We start from the raw sequence: 27933 nt of genomic DNA, 5'->3' as shown, positions 1-27933 counted from the left end.
ACCTCTCTTCATCTGAAATCTGGATAGAACAGAACATGGGAATATGTTTTTAAATAAATTACTCCAGTCTACATTTTTAATCAGAATAACCAAGCCTAAGTTCATTCCACTGGGATGAACTGAAAGCAGAATTCCCTGGGGATTTGGGAACTTTGGCAAGTTGTTACTTAGAAAGTTATAACAAATATATTAATATAAGTAGGCAGAAAATAACAATACTCCAGCAGTATCAAGTTGTTAAAATTAACACTGCTATGATCACTGCATTGCTGGCTGCATTAATCTTTTCCCAAGTGTCATAAAGTCGACTTCAGATACATAATTTCACTGTAAAATAGTAACACAATCTTTAAAATAACATCTGTGCAGCGTTTTTGGCATTTGAGCAAAATAAGTCATTGTGATGCTTCCCAAAGTATCATTTTGCTGTCAGGGGATTTACAGTAGCAGCCATCATTTTTCTGCCAATTTTTTTCATGCCAGAAAAGAAAATTGCACGTAGGAGTCATATTTCTGGATTTCTTTTTGTTTATGCTGCACACTCTGGAGGGCTTAGGTCCTTGTGTCTATTTTAAAAGTTTGGAAATAGTATATGGTAGGTGGGTTGCGCTGCCGAGAATCTGTGGTTTTAAGTTGATTAGGTTTATATATATGCCTCTGCTTGGTTTATTTCATCATATGCAGCTCTTTGTGCATTTCTGCCTCCACCCAAAAAATCCTCAAAAAGTTACATAAGCAGTGATAGAATTCAAAAATACTGTTATACTAAACTTTTCCTTCCCTGTTTTTATCATTATGGCTAATTTCATATTTTATTTTCCTTATTGTAGAGTTGAAATCAAGATGGCTTTAAAACTACATGTAGCAAAGATAAGATGAAGATTACCAGTACTTTGAAGAAAAAATAATTCTCTGAATTGATTGATATATTTTGCACTAAAAGAGACGATTTGGTCCACTTTCACTTTGTGAAAAAAATGTCTTCAGCTTTTATGATTTTGTTAAAATTATATTTAAAGTCTTTTTATTAAACTAATGATCAACTATGGTGTCCATTTTATGGTTTCATTTAGATCTTAGGTATCAATTCTTAGCCTCATTGCCAAAATGACTACACATCTGTTCCAGTGTCACAAGTTCCACCCTCTTTTTATTTCAGTTGATATGTTGCATCCAAGTGCCTTAAGGGGAGAGGGTTGTGTTGCTACACAAGTTCTGCAATTTTCTCAGATACAGTGGTGCAGCAACCAGTTTATTTCGCTAAAGAATACACTGGGAAATCAAGATGTTTTTTTAGGTGATCATATAGGGATTTTTGTTGTTGTTGTTGCACATCCTTTGTGAATAGCAGCTCAGTTAGGAACCCTGAAGATTATGGTTTTATTTTCAGACATCCCAAAAATGAAAACGGATAATTCAGAGATTTTTAATGTTAAAAATCAAGAATGTGTTGTATCTCCCCAGAATCACTTGTTTGGTGAGGTGGGCGGATATATATATTGGACGAATTTAATTAAATTTGAGAACATTTATAAAAAACAGCCACCTTGCTACAGATTTTATGAACAAAGAGAGATTGCACAGAGGATTGTGTGCTTTCATATCACAAAGGTAGTATGTTTACTTATATTCCTTTTTTTCTGAGTATTTAGATGTACACAAGTAATCCTTGACTTATGACCAATTACTTAAGAGACTGTTGGAAGTTACAACAGACCTCTCCAGGGCTACTTACAACCTGGTTCTGAAGTTCTGATGGCTGTTAACCCGTCAGGTGACTGCATGCTAGGCATTTGGCAACCGGCCTCCATTTATGTTTTTGTGGAAAACCAGCAGTACTTTGGCAAAAATGACCAATAGCGAACAATGAGATAAACAGCAGGCTCCATTAGGATCATAAATTGAGAACTTCCTGTACTTCACTATTAATTTCAACTTAAATCCCAGTTTTCAAGGTTATGAGAGAGACTGTGTTTCTTATGTATAACTGCAGAAATGAGACTAATCCAGCGCTCTATATGGATCAAGAGTAAATAGCTTTTCTTATGTTTCTAAGGATCATAAGTGTCTTGGGACACTTGGGATATCTTTGGAGAGTATGGAATTTTCAACCCCTTTACCTACATACAAGCTTTAAAAATAACAAAAGTAGTACAAAAAATGGATGATTTGATGCTGAGGGTCAGTGGCAGTGTTCTTCGACGGGTCAGGCAACATCAAAAATGGTGGGATATGTGGTTGGGAATACCCCTTGAGTTGCCCACCTCACATATGTACAAGTATTTACAATTACTTGGAGTAAAAAGTTTGATTTGGGGAAAAAATGCCCTTGTCAAAACTTGTCAAGCAGCAAGTAAGAGTCAAGATAATTGTGCGATCATTCCTTAACTCTGTATTCGTTGAAGAGGAATGCGTTCAAAGTTCAAATACTAGATTGTGCCAAAATGGACAGGCGTACTTTTGAGATTGAAAGAAAAAGCAACAACAGAATATTTTCAAACTTGGGACCTATTTTACCAATGGTTGGAGAAACAAACTAAGGATTAGGAATTTAATTTGCATTAGTGAATGATGAACTCGAGACATGTTTGTTAAATAAGCACTGTTGACTTGTATTAAAAAATTAATAACAGACACTGCAGAAGCACCAGAAACTGCTGAATTGCAAAAATTGTGTGCAAATGTATGTTGAGAATACATTGACACTAGGAATTTTGGCAGTGGTTTGCTCTCCAAGCTTGCCATTTAGCTCCCAAATGTTTCGTTACCAGGCTAGGTAACATCATCAATGGGATTTTGGTAGCCCTGCTAGTGATGTTACCTAGCTTGGTAATGAAACATTCAGGAGTTAAATGACAACCTCAGAAAGCAAACCACTGCCAAAATCTAAAACTTGAGCTACCAGTATTTTCTATTTTCACACTGAAGAAATGCCTAGGGTAGGGTTGCCTGTGTATTGTAAGAATTGTTTTAATAAATAAATAAAATGGAAACCTGTTACGATACCAAGGATATTTTTTACAGAAATGCCAGTGGGACCCTTGGTGACCTGAAAGTTATTTACAGAAAATAAAGAATGGATGACTGAAGTTCTCTGAAATAAATCTTTGGTTTAGTCCTTGAGTTAGCAGATTTCAAATATTATGAAAGCATTGCCTGTTACATAAAAGTTTTAGTACAAATGATACTATTTACCTCAACCACATATTTAGGCCAATGACATAACGTTATGTTTAATACGCACAGAGAGCTAACTTACATATCCTTCCTGTGACTGGTCCATTATACTGAGGTTTTACTATATTTGGAAGTGTGCCCGACAAAAAGAGTGATAAACTGAACAAGAAAGCAGCATGTTGGCTTTTAATAAATGGGTAATTTCTGACATACACACCCGGTAGTATGTTTTCATAAATCCACAATCCCCTCCTCCCAACAGATTGACAATTTTTCCCCTTTAGGCAATCTGATAGTAAACAATACACTTGTAATAAAGTCTGAAGAGAATTGATAGAATTTTCTTGAATTTCTCTAAGAAAGATGGGTTTATAGATCTGTGTGAGTCAAATCAGATTTGATATGGAGAAAATATACTTTTGTACACATAACATACCTTGGGATTAAATTGTAAGACTGCTTTATTTGAAATGTCAGGGAATCAAAATTGCCCTTGAATTAAAGTTTTGAAGTAGGTATTTGTAACCCTTTAGTATTTCATGTAGAAATTCTGGGATATTAGTTTCACATTTTCAATATAATAAGCAAGCTAAAAAACCAATAGAATCCCAATAAATGTGTCTTCTATTAAACCTGCAATTGAATCCAAAGTATGGTTGCTAGGTTGGAAAAATCCTTTGGCAGCAATAAAAAATGGAAATACAAAGTTTGATTGTGTGGCCTCTACATCCAACGTTAGTAGAAAATAATAGTATTTTCTAATAGGCAAATTGACCTCTTAATCAGCAGCAATGTTAAATTCTATTTTGCTGTTGCATTAACATAATGTAGAATTTTTACTTTTCTAGTTTTCACATTGAACACCATTACTATGGGCAGTTGCCTTCTACTGTTTTGTATGTTATAATTTTACTTAATTTGATTTTGAAGCTGCTTGGCTGCATCTGACTCCTTGATAATTCTGTGATTATAATTTTTTTTAATAATACAGGTTCTTCTATTTGAAGAAAACAACATTTATTTATAAAAATACAACAAGATCAGTTGATGATGAGAAATGTGGCAATAAATACAATTCAAAGGAAAGGAAATTCTACATGGATATATTATGGCACAGAAAATAAAGTCAGTGACCTTCAAAATGTAAAGATTTTTGTGGGCTCAGAACTTAATACTTAGTTCCCTTCTAAGAAAGCTTTTCCTACAATTTTGGTGAATTTAGACATTGTGATGAAACATACACAATTACAAATGCACATTTATTATTTCTACTATGACTTCAGGAGATAAGCAAGCAAGTACTTACAAAATAACCAACATTTTTTAACTATCAACTGTAACCTTTATTTTGATGGCATGGTCCAGAATTAACTTTGTGAATAAAAGCATCTACAGTCTTCCACAGAATGGAGCTGTAAATAAAAAAGTTTAAAAGGAAGAGCTTGGTATAGTATGTAAAATGCCTATTTCAGAACTAGAGTGTAAAAAAAATGCATAGTTCCTTATTATTAAAAGACTTGGCTGTATACAAGAGGTTCCCTTTCACAGTATTCCTTTTTACTTCATAAATGCTGTTATTGGTTATGCTGTAGACTGCAAATGTTACAGCACTAAAGGCAACTAGACAAAAAAAAGGGCAAAGAAAGGAAAAAGGAATGTTATGTTAAGGCAATATTTCCTTAAGTACATGAAGCATAATGTGTAAAAGGATGGGTAACAATTCCACAAGGCTAGTTTCGTTTTTCTTGAATAAAATAATAAACTAATACTGAGCTTTTGAGGCCAATCTAGTAATCAATGCCATGGTCACTGTATTGACCGTGGTAATCTCTCTGATATTCATCTTGGTATTCGCCGTGATAGTCATCTGGATATTCTGCCTGATAATCACTATCACTGATTTCTGATCCGTTAGTTCCTGTTCCTTGGCTCCCATTATGAATGACAGGTTCTGTTGGTGCAGCACAATACTTAGGATCATACACTTGACGTCCAAGCCCATATACGCTCATCCCCTTCTGCGAAGCCACTTTGTTGGTGCCCATTTGTAGTGATATTGTAGTGTTATCAATGGGCTGTAATGTGAGCTTTTGGTCATAGATGTCTCGCCTTGTTCCTGGTGCAGGCATCCCTGCCTAAAAAAGCAAACAAAACTTTAGGGATTATGTAGTTGGTACTTAAGACTGCCCGCTTAAGGTTGGCTCAAATTAATGATGGCCTCAGAAAGGGAACTTTACAACCTTTAAAGCACTGCATCCCCTCCCTGATCACATCATGATCTGGGTGCCTGGCAACCTGTTGGCATTTCTGATTGATTGCCAAGCACACCGTGATCATGTGACTGCCCCTTGCAAACTTCTCTGGTTTCCCCAGAAAATCAACGCAAGCTGCTGCCACCTGCCAAGAGGACTCCCTGGGGACTGGTTGAAAATCTCCATGCCAAATCCAAGCAGCCACACAGCTGAAATCCTACAGGGTGCTCTTTCAGCCAGCCCTCAGAGACAAAAGTGAGCTGGAATCAGCAAGATTTTTAGTCCCTGAGTGGAGAAGCAGCATGTTTAAGGTAAGGAATGTGGGTGCTTCTGGGTGGGGAAGGCCCAGCCCAAGACATGTGCAAATCGCTATATTTGGGCTGAAAATCCTGCTTGGTTGGTGGGGAGGATTTTCAGCGCCTGAGTGGAGAGGCAGGGCAGTAAGATAAGGTGTGTGAGGTGCCTCTAGAGGGTGAGGAAGGTCTTGATCCAGTGCAGGTTGCAGGTCTCTGCTTGGGCTGAAAGTTCTGCTTAGGTTTCAGCAGGAAGTTTTTCACAAGTGGCCTGCGACAGGCTTCTCCCACCCTCCAAGGCATATTACATTCCTTTCGTGGGACTCCGCTTAACAATCTGCAACAGCATTTAATGACCACAACACGGAGTGCAGAGATTGTCACTGACTGAAGCAATCATGTGACATCTTATTTTACTCTGACTGAGACCTGGGTCCCAATTGTGGTTGTAACTTGAGGACTACAGTGGTACCTCGGTACTCAACTGCTTCAAAACTCACTGAATTTGGTATTTTGATGCAAAAATGTCCCAGTATTCATTGTTTGTTTAGTACTTGACACTCTATGATCGGAAGAGGGGGACGGCTGCGGAGAACTGACAGGAAGTTGCCCATGCTGGGAAGGTCACTGCAAAAGGAAGCAGGGGATGGCTGAAGAGGGCAGACAGGAAGTCAGCCATGCTGGAAATGCCACTGACATAGGAAGAGGGACAGACAGGAAGGTCAAAGGATCATGGTAAATCATGTGGTTTGTTTGGTGCTCATTTTTAGTATCCATTGTACCTCCCAGAACCAGTTAATGATGAGTACCAAGGTACCACTCTATCTGTACAACTAGGATACCTGTGAAAGACTGTAAAACTAAGGTTCATTAAAACAGTGTTGTTCAATAGTTTTACGCAGAACATGGCTGTGGAATGGGGGAACTAATTTATTTGTATCTTGCTGTTTCGGTACTTATATAATGCAAAGAATACAAAGAAAAGTCTTCAGGATATTCTACTTTTCCTCAAGATTTAATTGAAGGATCAAAATGTACTGAGACTAAACCAGAGTCCGACCTTTCCAATAATTAGACTATTAAGTACAATTCAGAAGTGGAAATTTGGAAATCAAGGTCAGAGAGTAGATATTTCCTACCTGACTGGCTCCTTTATTAGTCCCCATCTGAAGGCTGATTGTTGTCTGGTCAAATGGCTTATCTGTTTGCATCTTTGGATCATAGAGGTGTCTCCTAGTTCCATAAGCTGTCATTCCTGCCTGGCTGGCACATTTGTTAGTCCCCATCTACAATCAATTAGAGAATACAATTTAAAAGGAAAAAAATTCCCCAAATGTTTGTTGTGATAGGTATGACGAATATCCAAATAAAGCATCAATTACAGAGAATAAAGTAGTACAGGTAGCCCAGAATTTATGTTGGCAAGTGAAAAATTTGTTTTCCCCCATTTTATGACTTTTCTTGCCACATTTGTTAAGTGAATCAATGTAGTTGTTAAATTAGTAACACACTTGTTAAGTGAATCAGGCTTCCCCAATGACTCTGCTTGTCAGACAGTCGCAAAGTACAACCACGTGACCCCTGGACACTGCAGCTGTCATAAATATGAACCAGTTATCAAGCATCTGAATGTAAATCACATGACCATAGAGATGCTGCAACGGTCATAAGCGTGAAAAATGGTCCTAAGTCACTTTTTTCAGTGCCGTTGTAACTTTGGTCACTAAATGAACAGCTGTAAGTTGACGACTACCTGCATAGCTAAAGAATTGAAGCCAAGGAACTTGACCTTAAGATGGAGGGAGGGGGGGCTTGCAGTCCTTAAATGATACCAAAATACTTGCCTTGCCCAAAAATTCATTTAACAGAAACTGATGTTTAAAAAAAGTATGCACAAGCATGTGATGGATATCCATAAAAAACAAGGCAAGATCCATCTATGAAAAAATTCAATCAAAATCGAACATGTACATATGGTAATAGAAACAAAATAAACAATCATGGATGCCAAGTATAGAAAAAAAGAAAAAGACAAAATATCCTAAACACAGCTTATTTTTTAAATAAGGCTTAGAACAAGATGTACTGACCAGAAACAAAAACTGCCCTTGCCATATCCACCATCTTAAAATTTCAGGATGTTCTCACCTCTACCTCAAAGCCTTACGCTATCACTCATCACCATCACCATTAGCTTTTCTGTTCCCTGGTACAGTTAATATTCCTTGGCTTTAGTTATATTCAGCTTAATTTAGTTAAGACTTATGGACTACGCAGCCTCCCGTGCTTAGCTCACAAAAATGATATTCCTGGGCAAACATTACCTAATGATACCCAAAGAAAAAACCATCACCATCCACGTCTCTGTGGTGATACCGGAATTCTTCCAAATTATGGCAAAATCCGCTTCAGATATACTTTGGCAATATCTGTAAACCTCATTGCAAATGCAACGAGCATAAGGAATAACCTTGAGGAAGAGGAGGAAGCAGCAACCAAGATAACAGTTCGCATGACAGAAATTTGAGTCTGGAGCAGAAAGTGCTTCAGACACAAACCCTAGTTCTCAAGAAGATAAGGGGGCGGGGGGGGGGAGGGAGAACTTGCAAGATTCTATTACTGTAATTTAATAACAGTAGTAGCATTAGTATCCATAACTTTGGATTTCTAACCTCATCTTGAAGGGTGACAGTAACAAATAAAGTAGCCTATGCTGGAACAAACAGCTGCTTTACTGTGGCTTGTTTTTTCTGAGATGAAGACTCTACCTGGAGCGCCTTTAAAAAAAAACATGGCCTTACTGCCAAGTGCGGCTTAAAAGTAGTTCAGCTTGGAACTATTGGAAAACTGCTCTGTGGTAATGTAAATCTCATTACTTTTTTTTAGAATACGGTATAAATCATAAGACAATCCCAAAAGTTTGCTCTCTATATTAATTTAGTACCTTTTATTCTTTTTCCTTACCTGCAAACCGATCACACTTTGTCCAGCCTTGAGTTTTCCAGCATCAAAACTCCTCGCTTGTTTTTCTGCATATTTAACACCAATATCAATTGTAGTGTGGAATCCCTTGGTTTTTGCCTAGATATAGGTTAAAATTACATTTAATATTTCTTGTACCAATGAAGGAGAATATTTGGAATTCGGGGTTGAAAGGAGGGGGTCACTGAGTTTGGTTGGCTTTTTGCAGACGTTTCATTACCCAAATTAGGTAACATCATGAGTACTAGTTAAGGGGGGGGTTGTCTCAGTTTATATTATCCAATAACCCAAAACAAGGGCATTGCTTAGTTCTTGATTGTTGGTCTGAGGTTTATCTTAACCTCAGGCCAACAATCAAGAAGTAAACAATATCCCAAACAAGGAACTGCCAAACAAGTTAACAGTAAACAGCCCAACCAAATAACCTCTAAGATCACTCCCACCAACACTGACAGGGCAAGCCACTAGAACAGGGGTGTCAAACTCAATTTCATTGAGGGCCGCATCAGCATTGCGGTTGCCCTCAAGGGGCCGGGTGGGTGTGGCCAGGGTGGGCGTGGCCTACTGGATGGGCGTGACTAGAGTGCGTATGGCCTGGGTGGGCGTGGCCAGCTCTACGTCGTTCGCATCAAGGGTACATATGGGGGCCCGGGCAGGAGTGGGACAGATCTTAGGGTCTCTGGCAGGAGGAGGGTCTCTGGGCCAGGGCCAAGGCAGTGGGGGCCGTTCCCTCACTGTTTCCAGGATGGCTTCGCGGGCCACATGAAACCACTTTGCGGGCCGGATCCGGCCCCCGGGCCTTGTGTTTGACATCTCTGTGCTAGAATATAAACTGAGAGAAACCCCACTGCTTCCCAGCACTGATGATGTTACCTAGTTTGGGTAATGAAATGTCTGCAAGAAAACAACCAAGCTCAGAGAATACCAAGGACCTCTCAGTATTTCTTGTACTTTTTCTAATCACTTATTATTGAGATACAAATATGAAATATAGTGGCATTTGTAACCAATTGCAATGATGGCATGAATGACGGCATCATGCAAATGCCCCCCCAAACACTCTGGTCTCACAACAGCCAACTTCTGGCATGGCACTTGTAGGAATGTCAGCCCATGTGAAAGAATGAAGGTTTATCATGTTTATTCAAAATTAGTTATCAGATCCTTGATTTGACATTTTGACCTATTGCTTTGTTACATGGTATGGTGATGATTTTTGTGCAGACAAATTAATGGGATCCATTAATTTAATTCTTAAGGTAGCCATTACCTTAATACAAACGCCAAACATATTTCTATATTTTTTTAGGTAACAAATGATGTGAACCAACGTTATAAGGTTTGTTATTTAGTAAGAATGGTAAATTGTGCGTTGGACTCCATAGATCAATATACTTACCAAGCCTGCAAGTGCCACCAATGATGTTTGAACTTGTGTCATATTTCCATTCTCAAAGAGATCATTTGCTTCAAAAATATCATGTGGTTTCATGCCATAATGTTGTATGGCCTTGATAAAATTTCCAATGTTCTCCAGCTAAAAACAAATGTAGGAAGTCACATTCTTAGGGCTTGTTAATGTTTGTTTACTTAAACTGGAGCTATACATTAGTTGAAACCAATAATTGTGGAGGGCTATTGTTTGAGAAAAGCAAAATGAGGTGAAATTTACTTGGAGGGGAGAAATGCTAGCTGCCACCATCCTTCTTCAAATCATTGTTCTGGCTGTTTTTAATGACAGTTATGATTTAGGTACACATATTTGTAAATAAGATTTTAATTGAGGAAAATGGTATTTAAATGAAGCTTGCAAATCAAGCGTAACAGAAAACAGGAAGCGAATATTTCATTGATTAACGTGGCATCAGAACAGTGCAATTTTATTTTATTCAACTAATATGGTCCCATATTTATACTACAGTTGCAAAAAATAATTTTGCTTCAGCATATGTTGTACTTGAAGGTTTATTTCGTTGGATGTGGGAATACATCCATTTAATCTTTCCTGCTACATATAACGTGAAAAATCATTTCCTTAGAAAATGGGGCAAACTTCTAATTTAAAAAAGATGCCGTTATTGGTTTTCATTCTTGTACTACTACAGGGCCCCTTTGTTTGGAAAGTGAGTGCACAGTATCAGATTCATTCAGCTATCAAAATTTTGAGAAAAACTGCCAAGAGATAGAAATTTCTCCCGTTCCGAGAAAGCTTTTAACAAAACTTCTGCTTCTCTGATTTCTCTTAAGAACTATCTTCCTCCTTGCTTTTATATTTGTGGGAAATAAATATACAGGGATGATACTTTCTAGTTACTAAAATTAGTAATCCTGTCGCTTGAACATTAGTGCTTTACAGTAGTTAACACTGTTAAAACCATTTGTTGTTCTTGAAAAATAAACCTTTGCTGGTCTCTTTTTGAAAACCATGGGCCATTAACTTATATTCATTACAATTCTCCTTAAAGAAAAGACAAATAAAAAATAAAACATAGCTTACCTGGTGCCAGTTTAATTTGGACTGGTTTATTTTCTTTATTGATCCTGGCTGGAGTTTGTTGATAAGCCTGCAAAAGTGATGAAGTATAAAGGGCCTTTTTTTTAATTTTCTCTCTTTTTACAAAGCCATAATCCATTTTAGCACCACGCTAAAAAAAGGGGGTTAATCCTGCTATCGAAGGTGTTTTATGTTTTTTTTCATACAAGAAAATGATCTTATGTACAAGCTGCATAAGTTTTACATTTTCCATGTAGTAGCTACCTTACAACCATTATATTGCATTTTCCTATATGTAAAATTTAAGAAGTTTCTTAAAGTTCCAATTTTTAGAAACCTGACATGAACATTATAGGGCAGACATGTCAAACACAAGGCCCGGGGGCCGGATGCGGCCCGCAAAGTGGTTTCATGTGGCCCACGAAGCCATCCTGGAAACAGTGAGGGAACAGCCCCCACTGCCTTGGTCCTGGCCCAGAGACCCTCCTTCTGCCAGAGACCCTCAGATCTGTCCCACTCCTGCCCAGGCCCCCATAGGCACCCTTGATGCGAACGATGTAGAGCTGGCCATGCCCATCCAGTAGGCCATACGCACTCTAGCCACGCCCACCCAGTAGGCCACACCCACCCTGGCCATACCCACCCCGGCCCCCTGAGGGCAACCGCCATGCTGATGCGGCCCTCAATGAAATTGAGTTTGACACCCCTGTTATAGGGTATTTTAGTAATAGGCAAGCTTATTTCGTTGAGAACAAAAAAGGCACAAAAAGTTGATAATGTTAAGTCAGCTAAAGAGACAGTTACAAAGGAGAACTATATTCTGTTGTTTCTAAGAGCTGCAGTTATTTTGTTATGTTCAGTTCTTCAACCCTGCACTTTTGACAATTACGTAATACACACATCTCTGGAAAACATACATAGCCTTTCCGAGACGCAGACATGTGTACATAACGTTTCAAAAATACATTTTGTTCTGTGCCCGACAGCTGCTGTTTTAGACTTAAATCTACCTGAAGGAGAATTTAAAAAGTGTTGCTTACTCGCATAGTATAATGCCATCCTTTAAGCCAAGCTGGAAATTTGGGCCAATGCTCATGCCAGTAACTTCTTCAATCCAGTTGCGGAGATCTTCTTCTACCTGAGGATCATACTTCAAAGCAATCTACAAAACCAAAAGGGGGAAAAAAACAAGTAAAGAATTAATGTCTCTTCTCTCATTTTAATTACTTTCACATTTGCTTAAGCAATTATACTTGAGATACACCCCTTGAGGAATGGATGTTATTTCAATCATCGATTTTATTATTAATCCGCATAAAAATAAATGTGTAATTATCTCTAAAGCTTTTTCTAAATTAGGAATTAAACTAGTGGATATTTTAGAATGTATATGCTGACTTTCTTTTAAGAGTTTAAATCACCAAGGATCATTTTTCCCTTTCACTTCATTCTTAATCAGATTTTCTAGACTGTATGATAATGAGCCAGTCTGCATAATGCTGATGTAAGTCTTTTAAATACTGCATACCCAGAGGAACCTGTCACAGGCAAGCCTGACTAACAAACTTAGATGGCTTTGCCTGTGGTTTATTTAGCTTAATATGCAAAATCAGAGGCTCTGATCTCTTCCTCTTACCAAGGCAAAAGTCTGATTCCCAAGAGGCTGTATAAGCACCATTCTCAAATAAAATGAAATAAAAACTACTATCAAATGAAATCCATATATTTTTGCTATGGCTTTGACAGTTGATGGCGTGCATAAATTGGAAGTGGCTATTTGGATAACCCATTTCAACCTTAAGCTGAATTTAAGTTAATGAGAAATATCTGCCGTTCTTCTGCTATATAAGACTCTTAGCCTAACTTCAAAAACCTCTATTTTTCTGCATAGGATCAATGGGGAGAGAAAACAACAGAGGATTACAAAGCATTCAGACATAAAGATGGTATCAAAAAGAGTGGAAATCTGCCTCCCCTTTCCAACGACTATCAAGGCAATGCTGAGAAAGAAAGAAAATAATTACGCACAATTCTAGAATATAGGCTCTAGAATCAATATTTATCTGAGATCAACCACGTTTGAGAGCAATACAGTAATTACTATATTTAAAAAGAATTATTCCTTTCAACGCTTTCAGTGATGAGGAAACTAAGCAGAGGTTAAACAATATTAGAGAAGCTAGAGATAAACATCTGCTTTAAATTGATTGAAAACTGGACAAAACACAATTATTGGCTAAGAATTTAAGTCGTAGTGTAATGATTTGCCTTCCTGGCTCCCAGGATCATTATAACATACTAAGGAAAAGCACTGTAGCACGCAGCAAAAGAAACAAGAAAAAAAAGCAATTAAATCACATCCGGCTGCACAAAACTAGGCCCAGAACTCAGCAGGTTTTCAATAAGTAAAACAAACAAACAGTCTACGCCAGGCACAATGGATACAGCAAGATAAAAGAAATGGCCAAAAATTCTAACAGAATCTTTGAAGGACTTTCTATTTCTGGCAATGCTTAACTTGGGTCATGAGAAAAAAACAATAATGTAGGAGACCATTTTGAAAAGTGACAAAGAATTTGATTGCTTAAAAAAAATCTGCTAAATACAAGATGTCACTGCACACCATTGTGACAATCCAATACTATTCCAAATATCACTCGACTGAACATCATGGTTGTTAGGAAGTTACAATGGCTCAGGATTGGTATTTTTCCCCCCCTTGTAATTGGTGAGAAGTTGGATTGAGCAAATTAGAAGATTCCCTAATGGGTTCACAGATAGGGTGGTTGCTTCTAATTAATAAAATCGGGCACAGCATAACTATCCCACTGGAAAAACCTTTCAATTTAATTAAGATTTTGCTTATCCCACCTTGAAATTATCATGAATTAAAATGCACAACTGAGGTATGTGCATAATAGCAATCAACACCTTTTGCTCTTGGCAATTCTGCCAACTTACTCCCAGTTGAGATGCCTTTTCCATGGCAAACTAAAAAGTTTGAATCTAGGTTTATGGGTACTGCCTAAGCAAAAAAAAATAATTCAGTTAAAATGTTAATTAATTGAGAGCTATCTTTACAACAAAACCTCTTCCTTGGTGAACTGCATGCATAGACAAAATGGATTTTCACTGGAGCCAAGAAGAAACCTTCTACTCCTCCACTACTCAAGACTTTTGTGGGAGTAAATTAAAGCCACACCATTATACTCAAACATTTCATTATAACTGTATCCTCCTATACTTTGCATAGAACAAGCAAGCCAATTCTTCATATTTAAGTCCCACAAGTAATTAACATCTTATTTTTTTCATTCTCTACAGTTCATCTTGAACTCACTTTGGCTTTTAAAGGACGCATTACCAGCTATCTCTCTACATCACAGATATGGGAGGAAAAACAGTCAGTGAATACAAAAAGGGTGAATATAGAAACTCAAAAAAGACATTCATAGTCAATGAATCTCTGTTTCTGTTTTGACAGTAATACAGAACCACACTGTATAATTCTTTTATAAATCAATGCCTTTAAAAATGTACTTTAGAGCTCATTATTTCTTTATCAAGCTTGGAATCTTTCTTAATAAAAGAGATATAGAATTAAAAGAGAATGTCAACACAAGAGACATTTAGAAGGTGATGAATTCTATATTAAAGACCACAAAGAGCAATATTAGCAAACGTTAGTAAAGCAAATTGAGCAATCTATTCTATCCCTATTTATTTACTTACATACTTCCATACCTATTGGCAAATGAAATTTTTCCAGTGTTCATTTTGCTAGTTTGGTATACATCTGAATTTCAATATTTCCATTATGGAATAAAATGCTTATTGCCTTGAGATGCACTTATCATCAGTGTTCCAGCAACAATAACAACAATAATAGAAGTTTAATAAACTTGTATGCCATCTGACTCTCAATGACTAGGTGGCTCACAACTATCAAATTAGAATAAAATTAATAAAACTTAAAAAATAAAGGTAACAATACTGGGCTAAACATATGGAATGTTACCAAAAGCTGCAAATATGTATTTTACTTTTGTATATGAATTTGTTTTCTACAATATTGCTGAAATTTCTAAAGGATTTATATTGTAGTTCCAATGCAGTATCAGACAAACTGTGTTATGAAACTTTAGTCATTTTTCTAAATTTTCTCAATGTGTACATTAGAGCTTCAGAGACTCCAATATACACAAAATAATTGTGTAGGCGTAGGATGTGTTTATTATTATTATGTCTGCTGCTTTCCTGTGTCTATAATTCCAACATAATATCCAAGCCATCTATTCCCATTTATGCTCATCATTTCTTTGGATACTTTTCTGTTTTGATACATTGTTGTTATGTTATGTTTTGACAACATACATGCAAAGCTTCTCAGTACTTGTCCCACTTAATTCAACTTTTCTTCCAAATGTATTATTTGTCCAGAGCAATGCATGGATGCATCATATACATGTGTGCAAGATCTTTAAATAATAATAATAATAATAATAATAATAATAATAATAATAATAATAATAATAATAATGGAATTTCAGTATATTGCCAGAGATATTGAACGGATGTGATCATGAAGTTACCAAGAAGCTTAATCTGCAAATAAGAAATATAGTACAGTATGGGATTACATCATCTTTAGGAGGCTGGGATATTTGTTCATGATTCAATATAAGATGGAAAACTAAGGGAAAGCTCCCCCAGTAAATTAGTGAAGGGCTGTCCTAAATGGCATTTCAATTTATGGGTTTGATACTATGCTGTATTTCTGGGGGCGGGGGGGGGGAGAGGGGAGCAAAAGCTGAAATTCTATTTTTCATTGCTTATATATTTTATGATTGCAACTACATAAAAGTATTTCAAGCATGTTGTGTGTATATAGTGAATATATTGAAGAGAGGCGCGAAGTGGAATGAAGCTGCTCCCCCCCCCGATTCCTACTGTATCCTGTGAGAGTCTGAAAAAGGCTCTATTTGGATATTATTACAGATACGCAACAGCAGAAGGAAGCAATTTTGGTGGCCAAAGATCAAATTTAAAATTGAGGTGGGTGGGGTAAAAAGGGGGTAGGAATGCATCACTTATGTGGGCATAGTTTCAGGGAACATTTAAGGGGTTCCTTTTGGGCACCCACCATACGTCTCCAATTTCTCGACATAGTAGAAAGTTCTTCTACCAGTTTTCCACCTAATTAAAGAGCAATTTGAGGTTGAAAGAAAAAAGAACATGGGAGCATAGGTTGCTCACTCCTGTTTTAACAGGATAAGCAAGATATAACACGCCGTAGACATAGCCCTATTTCTATCTCCTCTCTGGAGTTCACCTCTGTGAAGGTCTGAGTAGGGGTAAAAGTGTATGAATGAATTTTAAGTAATCTCAGGCAACTGAGAAACTTTGCAATGTCTGAAAGCACCAAGATCACTAAATTCTATGCTTATTTTGTCCTCATTGCTACCAAAACTAGATAAAATTAGGAAAAATTAACATGTTTAAAAATGTTTCTTTAAAAGTCTCCAAGAATTATTCAATTATTCTTCATACAAAATTAGAACAGCCCACTGTCTTTTTGCAGAATTATATTTAATTGAAACTATACTCATTCCTTCCTATTCAATTTAGACTTAAGTGACTGTCATTCTATAATGGACCCAAATTTCAAATCAACGGTGTTAAAATGCCTATCAGAAAGCACTACATATATGTTAAGCAGGGACATTGATAGAAATGAATTATAAGTTCAACAGGTAGCAAGCAGGTATGATCTAAGCCAGACATGTCAAACACAAGGCCCGGGGGCCGGATCCGGCCCGCGAAGTGGTTTCATGTGGCCCGCGAAGCCATGCTGGAAACAGTGAGGGAACGGCCCCCACTGCCTTGGCCCTGGTCCAGAGACCCTCCTTCTGCCAGAGACCCTCAGGTCTGTCCCACTCCTGCCCGGGCCCCCATAGGCACCCTTGATGCGAACGATCTAGAGCTGGCCACGCCCACCCAGTAGGCCATACGCGCTCTGGCCACGCCCACCCTGTAGGCCACGCCCACCCTGGCCATACCCACCCGGCCCCCTGAGGGCAACCGCAATGCTGATGCGGCCCTCAATGAAATTGAGTTTGACACCCCTGATCTAAGCTGAAGCCCTTGAAATTTGTGATTATTATGACATGATTTTACTGTTATAAAAGACAAGCAAAATAAATCTGCATGAGGTCCTTAGTGCTCTCTGAGTCTGATTTTTTTTCTTGCAGATGTATCATTACTCAAACTAGGTAACATCAGCAGTGCTAGAAGAAGGGGAGTAAACTGCACTCACTCCCTTCCAGCACTGTTGATGACACCTGGTCTGTACTGAAATATCTGCAAGAAAACAACTAAGTTCAGAGAGCACCAAGGACCACACAATTCAACTCTGAGCTACAATTATTCTCTTCCATTGAAATCTGCATTCCACTTTATTGGCAATGTCATAGATTAGATACACTACAGCTGCCCTGTTGTAGTCAGCATATTTTGTTAATCTTCTCATTAAAAAATTAAATTCTTAAATTCAGCTGAATTCCCACTGACAAACTGGGTATGCCCATCTTGTGATCTTGGCAACAGTATTGAAGTGATTTAAGTACTGACTCTTTTTCAGGATTCTTCTAGTCTACAGCTCTGATTTTATGGTGGTATTAACCAAGGCAAATTCTTCTTCATTTATTTCAGGATCAGCCAACCAAAACCATAGAATCAAAACCACCTAGGAAATCTTCTAATCAGCCCCCTGCCCAGCACAGAGAAATAAATGACTGTCCATTTTCTGAAAAACCTTCAGTGAGGCAACACCCATAATTCCAGATGCGGTGGCTCAGTGGGTTAGGATGCTGAGCTTGTTGATCTGAAGGTCGGCAGTTTGGCGGGTCGAATCCCGAGTGCCGTGTAACAGAGTGAGCGCCTGTTACTCGTCCCAGCTTCTGCCAACCTACCAGTTCGAAAGCACGTAAAAAATGCAAGTAGAAAAATAGGGACCACTACGGTGGGAAGGTAACAGTGTTCTGTGCGCCTTTGGTGTCTAGTCATGCTGGCCACATGACCACGGAGACATCCTCGGACAAATGCTGGCTCTTCGTCTTTGAAACGGAGATGAGCACCGGCCCCTAGAGTTGGAAACAACTAGCACGCATGTGAGGGGGAACCTTTACCTTTACCTTGTCTATTCCACCGTTTAATAGCTCTCATGATTGGAAAACTACTCCTCATTTTGAGGTTGGATACCTCAAAAACCCGTTGGGTTTTTGTCCTACCCTCAGGTGCTACAGAAAATAAATCCACATTCTCTTTCCAGCGATGGCTAAATATTGGCAGATTGGTACCATGTCTCCTCTTACACTCCCCCCCCCACTTCTCTTCTTTAAGTAAACATATTATGTTCTGTTCATAGGATTCTGCCTACCTCACAAAAACTGGGAAGACCATTCTGAGTTCCACGTGAAAGAAATAGGAACATGGGGCAAGTTACAGCTCCACTGTATTCAGACTAGGTGAAACAGTAGGTAAAATTGTAGTCCACTGCAAATCATGAAATTATTTTAAAAACATTTCTGAACCACCAAAATAACTCCCATAGAAAACAATATTAATATTAAAATATTAATACAGCTCTGCTTTCACATAGTAAAATCATCTGTTTGGGATCAGAAACTGTTCTCAATTTTTCCTTCCCCGCCTTGTCAACAGAAGGCAAGCTTTTCAGCTTCTTTAAAGATCCCCTTTGGGTTACTCAGCTAGCAGATTAGAGAACAAGCTATGACTTTAATATTCTTTTCCATTAATGCATCTCAATAAACCAACTCAATTCATTATAGATGTATTTCATTGTATTTTTAATGTACTCTGAAGTTCAATATCCAATTAACACAAAAGCATGCAGAGATGTCACATGCATTTCAAAATTTAACCAACACTCTACTCTAGTAACTCTGCACATACAGTCATGGCGGAAATTGTGGGCACCCAAGAAATTTTTCCAGAAAATCAAGTATTTCTCACAGAAAACTATTGCAGGAACACATGTTTTGCTATACACAGGTTTATTCCCTTTGTGTGTATTGGAACACAACAAAAAAGGGAGGAAAAAAAGCAAATTGGACATAATGTCAAACAAAACTCCAAAAATGGGCTGGACAAAATTATTGGCACCCTTAACTTAATATTTGGTTGCACACCCTTTGGAAAAAATAACTGAAATCAGTCGCTTCCTATAACCATCAATAAGCTTCTTACACCTCTCACCCGGAATTTTGGACCACTCTTCCTTTGCAAACTGCTCCAGGTCTCTCTTATTGGAAGGGCGCCTTTTCCCAACAGCAATTTTAAGATCTCTCCACAGGTGTTCAATGGGATTCAGGTCTGGACTCATTGCTGGCCACTTCTCCAGCGCTTTCTTGCCATCCATTTCTGGGTGCTTTTTGACGTATGTTTGGGGTCATTGTCCTGCTGGAAGACCCAAGATCTCGGACGCAAACCCAGCTTTCTGACACTGGGCTCTACAGTGCGACCCAAAATCCTTTGGTAATCCTCAGATTTCATGATGCCTTGCACACATTCAAGGCACCCAGTGCCAGAGGCAGCAAAACAACCCCAAAACATCATTGAACCTCCAACATATTTCACTGTAGGTACTGTGTTCTTTTCTTTGTAGGCCTTATTTCGTTTTCGGTAAACAGTAGAATGATGTGCTTTAGCAAAAAGCTCTATCTTGGTCTCATCTGTCCACAAGACGTTTTCCCAGAAGGATTTTGGCTTACTCAAGTACATTTTGGCAAACTGTAATCTTGCTTTTTTATGTCTCTGTGTCAGCAGTGGGGTCCTCCTGGGTCTCCTGCCATAGCGTTTCATTTCATTTAAATGTCGACGGATAGTTCGCGCTGACACTGATGCTCCCTCAGCCTGCAGGACAGCTTGCATTCCTTTGGAACTTGTTTGGGGCTGCTTATCCACCATCCGGACTATCCTGCGTTGCAACCTTTCATCAATTTTTGTCTTCCGTCCATGACCAGGGAGATTAGCTACAGTGCAGTGCCATGGGTTGCAAACTTCTTGATAATGTTGCGCACTGTGGACAAAGGCAAATCTAGATCTCTGGAGATGGACTTGTAATCTTGAGATTGTTGATATTTGTCCACAATTTTGGTTCTCAAGTCCTCAGACAGTTCTCTTCTCCTCTTTCTGTTGTCTATGCTTAGTGTGGCACACACAGACACACATTGCAAAGACTAAGTGAACTTCTCTCCTTTTTATCTGCTTTCAGGTGTGATTTTTATATTGCCCACACCTGTTACTTGCCCCAGGTGAGTTTAAAGGAGCATCACATGCTTGAACCAATCTTGTTTATCCACAATTTTGAAAGGGTGCCAATAATTTTGTCTAGCCCATTTTTGGAGTTTTGTTTGACATTATGTCCAATTTGTTTTTTTCCTCCCTTTTTTGTTGTGTTCCAATACACACAAAGGGAATAAACCTGTGTATAGCAAAACATGTGTTCCTGCAATACTTTTCTGTGAGAAATACTTGATTTTCTGGAAAAATTTCTGGGATGCCAACAATTTCAGCCATGACTGTACAAAGCCTAGCAACACTTGAGTGTGAAATATGGTAGTGTATGCATGCAAACTTCTTTGCACTATCTGCCTGGAGAAAAAAAACACAGCACAACACTTGCAGCCCCATCCATCCACATAAATTCTAACTCTTTCATATCTGAAGCTATACTTGCTATAATAGTTATCTTCAGCCAGCCAAACTAGCAAGCAAGGAATTGTAAGCAGCCTTCTCCAATCTAGCCATATGTTTAACTGCCTCCTTTCTTTCAAAGCCTTTATCAATCATTCAAGTAATTCAAACAAAAACAGGGACAAGACAGCCCCTACTGTGTTGTGCTGGTGAGGTTGAAAACAGAACTTTTGGAGCACCACCACTCCTTGCTGGAACATTCAAGGTGGCCAACTTCAAGCCAGAATGTTTTGTTATTTGAAGAATTCTTCATTATCTCTAGTGATAAAAATATTTTAGATAACACTTATCTGAAAATACAATAAACTCTTGCTTTACCAGACCAGAGATATGTAAAGCAAGTGTCCATGACTCCTGAATACCTATATCATGTGTGTTAATTATATCATTTGGGTTATATTACACATGCGTAATAGTAGCTAAAAGAGTTATGCACTCAACTCCTGCTTTGTTTGATATTGTAAACCCTTAAGCTTTCTTAATGAAGCACACAGAGACTTTATTAAAAACTTGATGGTGCACCTGCTATAAGTGACTTATGATTTTGCCAGGCTAAAAAAAAGAGGAAATACCAATTATTTTGCATATTAAATGTTGCATTGCATGCAGTTATAGTTAGTGTACAATGATAAGTAATTAATGATTTAGTACACAGAAGAGACTACGGTATTTGATCCCATGAAGTTTCTTTGAAAATCACTTCAGCCTATCAGATCTGGACTGCAAAAATCTAGAGAATCTTTTTTTAAATGGCAACAAAGAGTTACAGCTTTTTCTGTATCTTTTCTAGTATCATCCGGTGGTTGTGCGGGTTTTGGCTGTCCCAAACTAGTTGTGGATAGCTACAGGAAGTCCTTGACTGACAACAGTTTGTTTAGTGACTGTTCAAAGTTACAACAGCACCAACAAAGGTGACTTATGACCATTTTTCACACTTACGACATTGCAGCATCCCTGTGGTCATGTGATCAAAATTTGGATGTTTGGCAACTGGCTCATATTTATGACCATTGCAGTGTCCTGGGGTCATGTGATCCCCTTTTGACAAGCAAAGTCTATGGGGAAGCCAGATTCACTGAACAACTGCAATGATTCACTTAACAACTGTGATTAGAAATGGGGCAAAATTCACTTAACAAATGTCTCACTTAAAATATAAATTTTGGGCTCAGTTATGGTTATTAAGTCAAGGATAACCTGTATTTTTTTTCCTAGATGCTTAAGAAGAAATTGAAATACTATGGAATAGTTTATATCTTCTATTAAATATCAGTTAATATATAGTATTTGAAATGAGGCACTGCTTTGGCTATCCTCTTCTGACTCCTTTAGACAGAAGTCATCCCTAAACCTTTGCCTCACAATCCTGAGTGTTGCCACCTCCCAACTGATGCTCTTTTCTTCCTTTTTGTCCCCTCCGGATTTGTTTTTTTTTCCACCATTGTTGTTCTTTTTTTTATTCTGCTATTTTTACATTTTTTTTGCATTGTTCTTTGTTTTTAAATGTTTTAACAATTTTAACCTACCTAGGGTTGCTGGAAGTCAGGCGGCATATTTAATAAATTATTATTAATACTACCCATTTACTTCACCTAAAAGCTGCCAGCCGTATCATTCCAGAGTTTGTAAAAAAAAGTTTAAGCTAATTGGTATCTGATGACATTTGCCAAAGAACTGAATTCAGTGCATTTTTTTTAAAGATTTCAGTGAAAATATACGTTAATAAAAACTGTTCTGTCTCAGATTCAATCTAGCCACAAATCTAATAAGGAGTATATAAAGCAGTGCAAATTCCAGGGCTTGGTGTAGCCAGCCAGCAGCACAACACAACATGACTAAAATCTAAAAGAAAAATAGATCTGCCTCCTTCCTCTTTTAAAAGTGCCTAAGGAAAAAATAAAACTGCTTTTTATTAGTTTCTTCAAGTTTGAGTTTCCCAGGCTGGATTCTGCTTTCTTTCTAGTCAAATGCTTCCATATCTAAATGTCAACCACAGCCTGAAAATATTGAAGGAAAAACCACTTTCTATATTATATTTCAGAACACTGAAGTATGATATTTCAGATTTTTCCCTTTATTTTTTCTCATACAATTTTGTCCTCAAATGACAACTGGAAAGACATCCAAAAGAGTTAGGGTCAAAATAATCCTGTCAAAACCATATGAGCTAGTTGCCATGTAACCGGCAACAGAATGACCACTTCTGTTAATTTGCCTGTGAAAAAGGAAAATAATGTGAACAACAATCTCTTCTTGTAAAAATGCCAAGCAGCTGGATGGAATCTCTGTGTTTGTATGTGTGTGCCCATCAAATAATGGAAAGCATTTGAGGTGAAGTCTCAATATCTCAAATCTCATCTCTAATTTTTAAACTAAGTGGAGGAGATACACTCAATAGCAACGTCTTATAAAGTTTCAAACACAGGTTCTCCCATATCGTCAATCAATATGAAGTAACAGCCAATAGCACTGGAATTTTTGGGAAGAGGATACAAAACACAAGTAGTTGAAGAGAATACAGGAAGCATCTAGGTTTCTAAAATGAAAATCTGTCATTTTGGCTCCAAAAAAGGATCACTATGACATAATCAATCACACCAACCTTAAAAATATGGACAAAAACCACAATTTAATTAAAAATTGAAGATATGGGCTACAAGTCTGAATTCAGTTCCTTTCTTTTTTTTCTTAAGATGAAAAGATGACAATTTCTTATAAAGCTAACATTTAATCAAAATCAAGAATGAAGACTGATATTGGATTATATCCACAAGAACCAGCATTCACAATTTGACAATCACATATAGGGTAGAAATGTCCAAGATCAGATCATTTGATAACTTTAAAACATGATTTTGCCAAACAGGTCCCTGAAAGACAAAATTCATGTCAATACTGTTTGTCTGCAAGCACTAATTGCAGAGGTTGGCTTTGGAAATTAAGCATGATTTAGGAAAAACACAATGCCCTGACCTGCCAGTTTAACTAATACATTAACAAAATGTACGTAAAATCTTTATGCATTCAACTGAATTAAAACAATTAGACCATTTAATCCTTTGATTTGGTATTGGCCAAAATCACCTCTCCTCTTCCCCCATCAATCAGTTTTCCATTTTACCCATTTTTGTCCAATCACACACACACACACACAGAGAGAGAGAGAATGAGAGAGAGAGAATTCACAGTAAAGATTAATGAATTAAATTGTTCAAATTTATTATTTAATAAATAAATGTAAATATTTTTAATATGCCTGAGGCATTTCTTGGTTGCATGAAGCCTGGAAACTTCAGCAAATGCTCTTCTGTGGTCTTGTAGTCTCCAAAAAGAATGGGAAAGAAAGTCCCATTCTCGCACACCTGCCATGGATTGGACATCCCTGTGTGGGAAGTCAGCCCCCCCACCGAGAAGGAAATATTAAAAGGGAAGGAAAATATATTTCCTCAAAGGATCTTAAAAAGGCAGAAAAGCATGCCCAGTTTTCCTTAATAGCCCCATGTCTCCCTCCCCCAAGCAGAAACCAGCTCTGTAGAAATGCAGATGTAGGCCCCCAGCTAGAAGATTAAGAAGACAAAGACACCTAAAACCTACATACCCCACCCAAAGTATAAACCAGGACATAATAGGATTATCTCACAGATGCCAAAGGGACACAGGTCAAAATACATAACACAGGAAGGACAAAGCCTCAAAACAGGAAGAGGAAACAACTCCAAACAAAAGGTTCCAGAAGGTATAAAAACCCACTCCCTACATGTGCTCACTCTCTTTTCTGCCAGAGCCATCTTCCTGTCTGGCTCTCCTCTTCAATAAACTGCAACCTTCTTTCTAAAGCAGTCGCCTTGTCTATTCCCAGCTTGGATTGAACCACGATGAAGACTTTTCTTCCAACACCTGTACTAGACAATAATCACTCGTTTTTCCAAATACATCAATATGTAGCAATATAAGAGACGAAATGCAAACCCAAAAATACTGTTAAAATGATGCAGGCAATAAGTCTGGGCACACTTTGAAAATGATTTGGAAGAATTTCTTTGAACTTTCTTTCACGAACATAGCATTTCCCTGCTATTCATTACAGCAGGTTTCCTTCAAGCTTTTAAATAAGCCTGAGAAAAAGACCGTACTTCCTTAATGAACCAAATCAATGAAGTAGCTTGCATTTAATGTGACTCTTAAAGGTGGGGTGGTATAACATTATTTTCAGGCTCATGTTTGACATAATAAAAAGTACAGGTAGTTTTTGAGGTACAAGCCTAATGGAGCCTCGTTAAGTGAAAAAAAATTGTTAAATGAATGAGACTCAATTTTACAAATTTTTAAAATCAAACTCATTAATTGAATCAAATGGTTTGTTAAATGAATGCAGATCTGACTTACTATTTCCTATATGATTGCTGCCTGAACTGAGAGGCTTTCCCATGCCACCACCCATCAGCTGTTTCTGGTGCAACCTTTTTTTTTAAAAAAAACACCCCATTTGTTGCTAGTCTCCTTTTAAAAAAAACAATCCACTTGCCACTAATTAGCTTAAGAGTTTCCAGCCAGGCACTCAGAGAGAGATGGGGGAGGAATTTACAGAACTGTCTCCTTGCAATAGTAACAGAGATGGAAGAGACTTTGAGGTCATCTAATTTAACCCCCTGCTCTCACTAGAGAGTATTTCTGATAAATGCCTACCCAGTCTCTTCTTAAAAGCTTTTAGCACCCACAACTTCTGGAGGCAATTTAAATTTAAAACCTACAAACTACAGTAATATATGCTAATCTCCAAAATAAAAGCAAGGAAACAAAATGTTATAGAATGCTTTGTGTAGATCACTAATGGCGAACCTTTTAGCGACCTAGTGCCCAAACTGCAACCCCAAACCCACTTATGTATCATTGGGTGCCAGGTGGGCGTGTCCCATTGGATGGGTGTGTTCCATTGGATGGGTGTGTCCCATTGGGTGGGCGTGGCCCATTGGGTGGGTGGGACTAAAAAGTTCAATCAATTCCAACTTTGTAAGATCTTTTTTTTTCCCAAAAAAAGTTGAAATTAATTGATTGAACCTTTTTTTTGCACATGGAAGCGGAGGCCTAAAGTGAAAAGGTTTTATAAAACCCAGCTGAACACCTAGGACTGGGGTGATGGCGTGCATGCCCAGAGAGGGCTCTGCGTGCCACCTGTGGCACGTGTGCCATAGGTTCGCCATCACGGGTGTAGATGCTGGCTAGCCTTTCTGCAAGCAGTTTCAAGGACAATGCAAACAAACTTTATGTTTGCAAAGTACTGTACTTACAAACAGAATAGTTTGCAAAGTACAGTATTTAAAAAGAAGAGCAGTTTACACTATACCAGGGGTGTCAAACTGCCAGCCCACAGGCCAGACACATCTTGAAGAAACCACGCCCACCCCATTACCGGCAATGGGGAAAAAGCTCTGATATGTCGTGCGATGTCACATGACGTCGCAAGTTTGACATGTCTGCGCTATACAGTAACCAAAATAAAATATTTTAAAATACTTACAGAAGCAATTCTAGGACTCGAGTCAAGTCCAGGCAGCATTGGCTGCAAAACTCACCGGCTGTTGTTTGGCCATGTAACCAGAGACAAAAAAACAAAACCCTTCTGGCTTCAGGGTAACCCAAACAGCACAGGCAAGTCACAGAGTTAAAAATGGCTGCCACTGCAGCAGTGACTGAATCCAAGTCACATGGCTACCAAGGCCTCTTTTTGGTCGCAATTTTGAATTTCTAATATTTGCAAGCAATGTAAACTTGCATTGTAAGTACCCTTTCTGAATAAATTTGTTTTTGTAAAAACTCGGTAAATGACCATTCGTACCTGGGGGATTACCTGTACTTCACCAATATACTGGTGGACTAGTCAGACCATTAAAAAACACCCTCCCAAACCTTGTAATAAAACTTTAAGAATACTTTTAAAAAACACACACACATATTTTTGTATATTTAAGAAGGATGCGTTTGTTTAGAAAATTAACTTGAAATGCTAAAACAAAATTGAGGTTTATCTGTCCTTATAGTTGAGGCTTCTCTGAAAAGTCAGAATTAGAAGTATTGCATACCTCAGGCTCATCTCTTTATCACAACTTGAATAATAGCAAGAGAAAAGTTTATGAAGGTACTACTATTCTACTATCAGTATCCAAAATAAATAAAATCATAAAAGAAAAAAGAAAATGGGTAATAAGAAACACAAACTTGGATAAATTATACAAAATTCTCCTAACTACGTTGTTTTATAGGAATCAACAAAAACATCTAGTGGGATATCTTTATTAAAATTAGTTGAGATATAATAAAAACAGAGACAAGTAGTTGAATTCTTGCAACTTTTTGTACGTTTTATTATTAAATAATTCTAAAGTATATCACAATGTCTTTTATATAGGAGCATTCCTGGGGATCTGTTTTTGTTTCATCTTTACAACAACAATCTCGTGAGATAGGCTTGACCGAGAATAGCCCAAAATGTCCATGGCCGAGAGGCAGAGCTAATCCTGTGTCTCCTTAATCCTGGTCAAGTACCTTAAACACTTAAACAACACTAGCTTTTCTCACCCTTATTTTTACGAGCTTAACAAAATAAGAAAATAGCTCTTCTCACCCTTATTTTTAGGAGCTTAACAAAACAGTCATTGGACTGGATAAGGAAGTACATTGGGGGACAGAAGAGAAGCTGGCCATGATGTTTTGGCTCACATAATAGGCATGAAACAGATAGAAATGAGTCTACAAATGTTGCAATATAAAGAACAGAAACGTGCTACAGATATCATCAACTTACAACAGTTCATTTAGTGACTGCTCAAAGTTACAACACACTGAAGAAAGTGACTTATGACCGTTTGTCACAGTTACCTTTGCAGCATCCCCATGATCACGTGATCAATATTCAGATTCTTGGCAACTGATTCATATTTATGGCCATTGATGGGTCCCA

The 27933-nt window shown here is 37.9% G+C and overlaps 2 protein-coding genes across 3 annotated transcripts in view; one reads left to right on the top strand and one right to left on the bottom strand.

Annotated features, from left to right (window-relative positions):
* Positions 1 to 1044, top strand: part of SLC44A3 (solute carrier family 44 member 3) — a 44618-nt gene extending 43574 nt beyond the window's left edge. Inside the window, exon 16 of one of the 2 annotated variants that reach the window (XR_014492154.1) lies at positions 831 to 1036. Coding sequence is in view for 1 of the 2 variants with exons in the window: in XM_083359924.1 (XP_083216050.1) it covers positions 831 to 836 (6 nt within the window). In the remaining variant the exon portion in view is untranslated. Of the gene's footprint in view, positions 1 to 830 lie in introns of both variants that reach the window. The other variant, XM_083359924.1, reaches the window with a different exon arrangement.
* A 2267-nt stretch (positions 1045 to 3311) lies between these two features.
* CNN3 (calponin 3) overlaps positions 3312 to 27933 on the bottom strand; it is a 39312-nt gene continuing 14690 nt past the window's right edge. The window contains exons 2-7 of the mRNA XM_083359424.1: positions 12239 to 12360; positions 11202 to 11268; positions 10104 to 10241; positions 8687 to 8803; positions 6862 to 7008; positions 3312 to 5312 (exon numbers count right to left, since the gene is read on the bottom strand). Of these exons, the coding sequence (XP_083215550.1) occupies positions 4965 to 5312; positions 6862 to 7008; positions 8687 to 8803; positions 10104 to 10241; positions 11202 to 11268; positions 12239 to 12360 (939 nt within the window). The 3' untranslated portion in view covers positions 3312 to 4964. The remainder of the gene's footprint in view (positions 5313 to 6861; positions 7009 to 8686; positions 8804 to 10103; positions 10242 to 11201; positions 11269 to 12238; positions 12361 to 27933) is intronic.

Source organism: Vipera ursinii, assembly GCF_947247035.1.
Source record: "Vipera ursinii genome assembly, chromosome: 3".
NCBI classification, from domain to species: Eukaryota; Metazoa; Chordata; class Lepidosauria; order Squamata; family Viperidae; genus Vipera; species Vipera ursinii.
The sequence above is the reverse complement of the archived record's forward strand: the minus strand, read 5'-3'. Positions and strand labels throughout refer to the sequence as shown.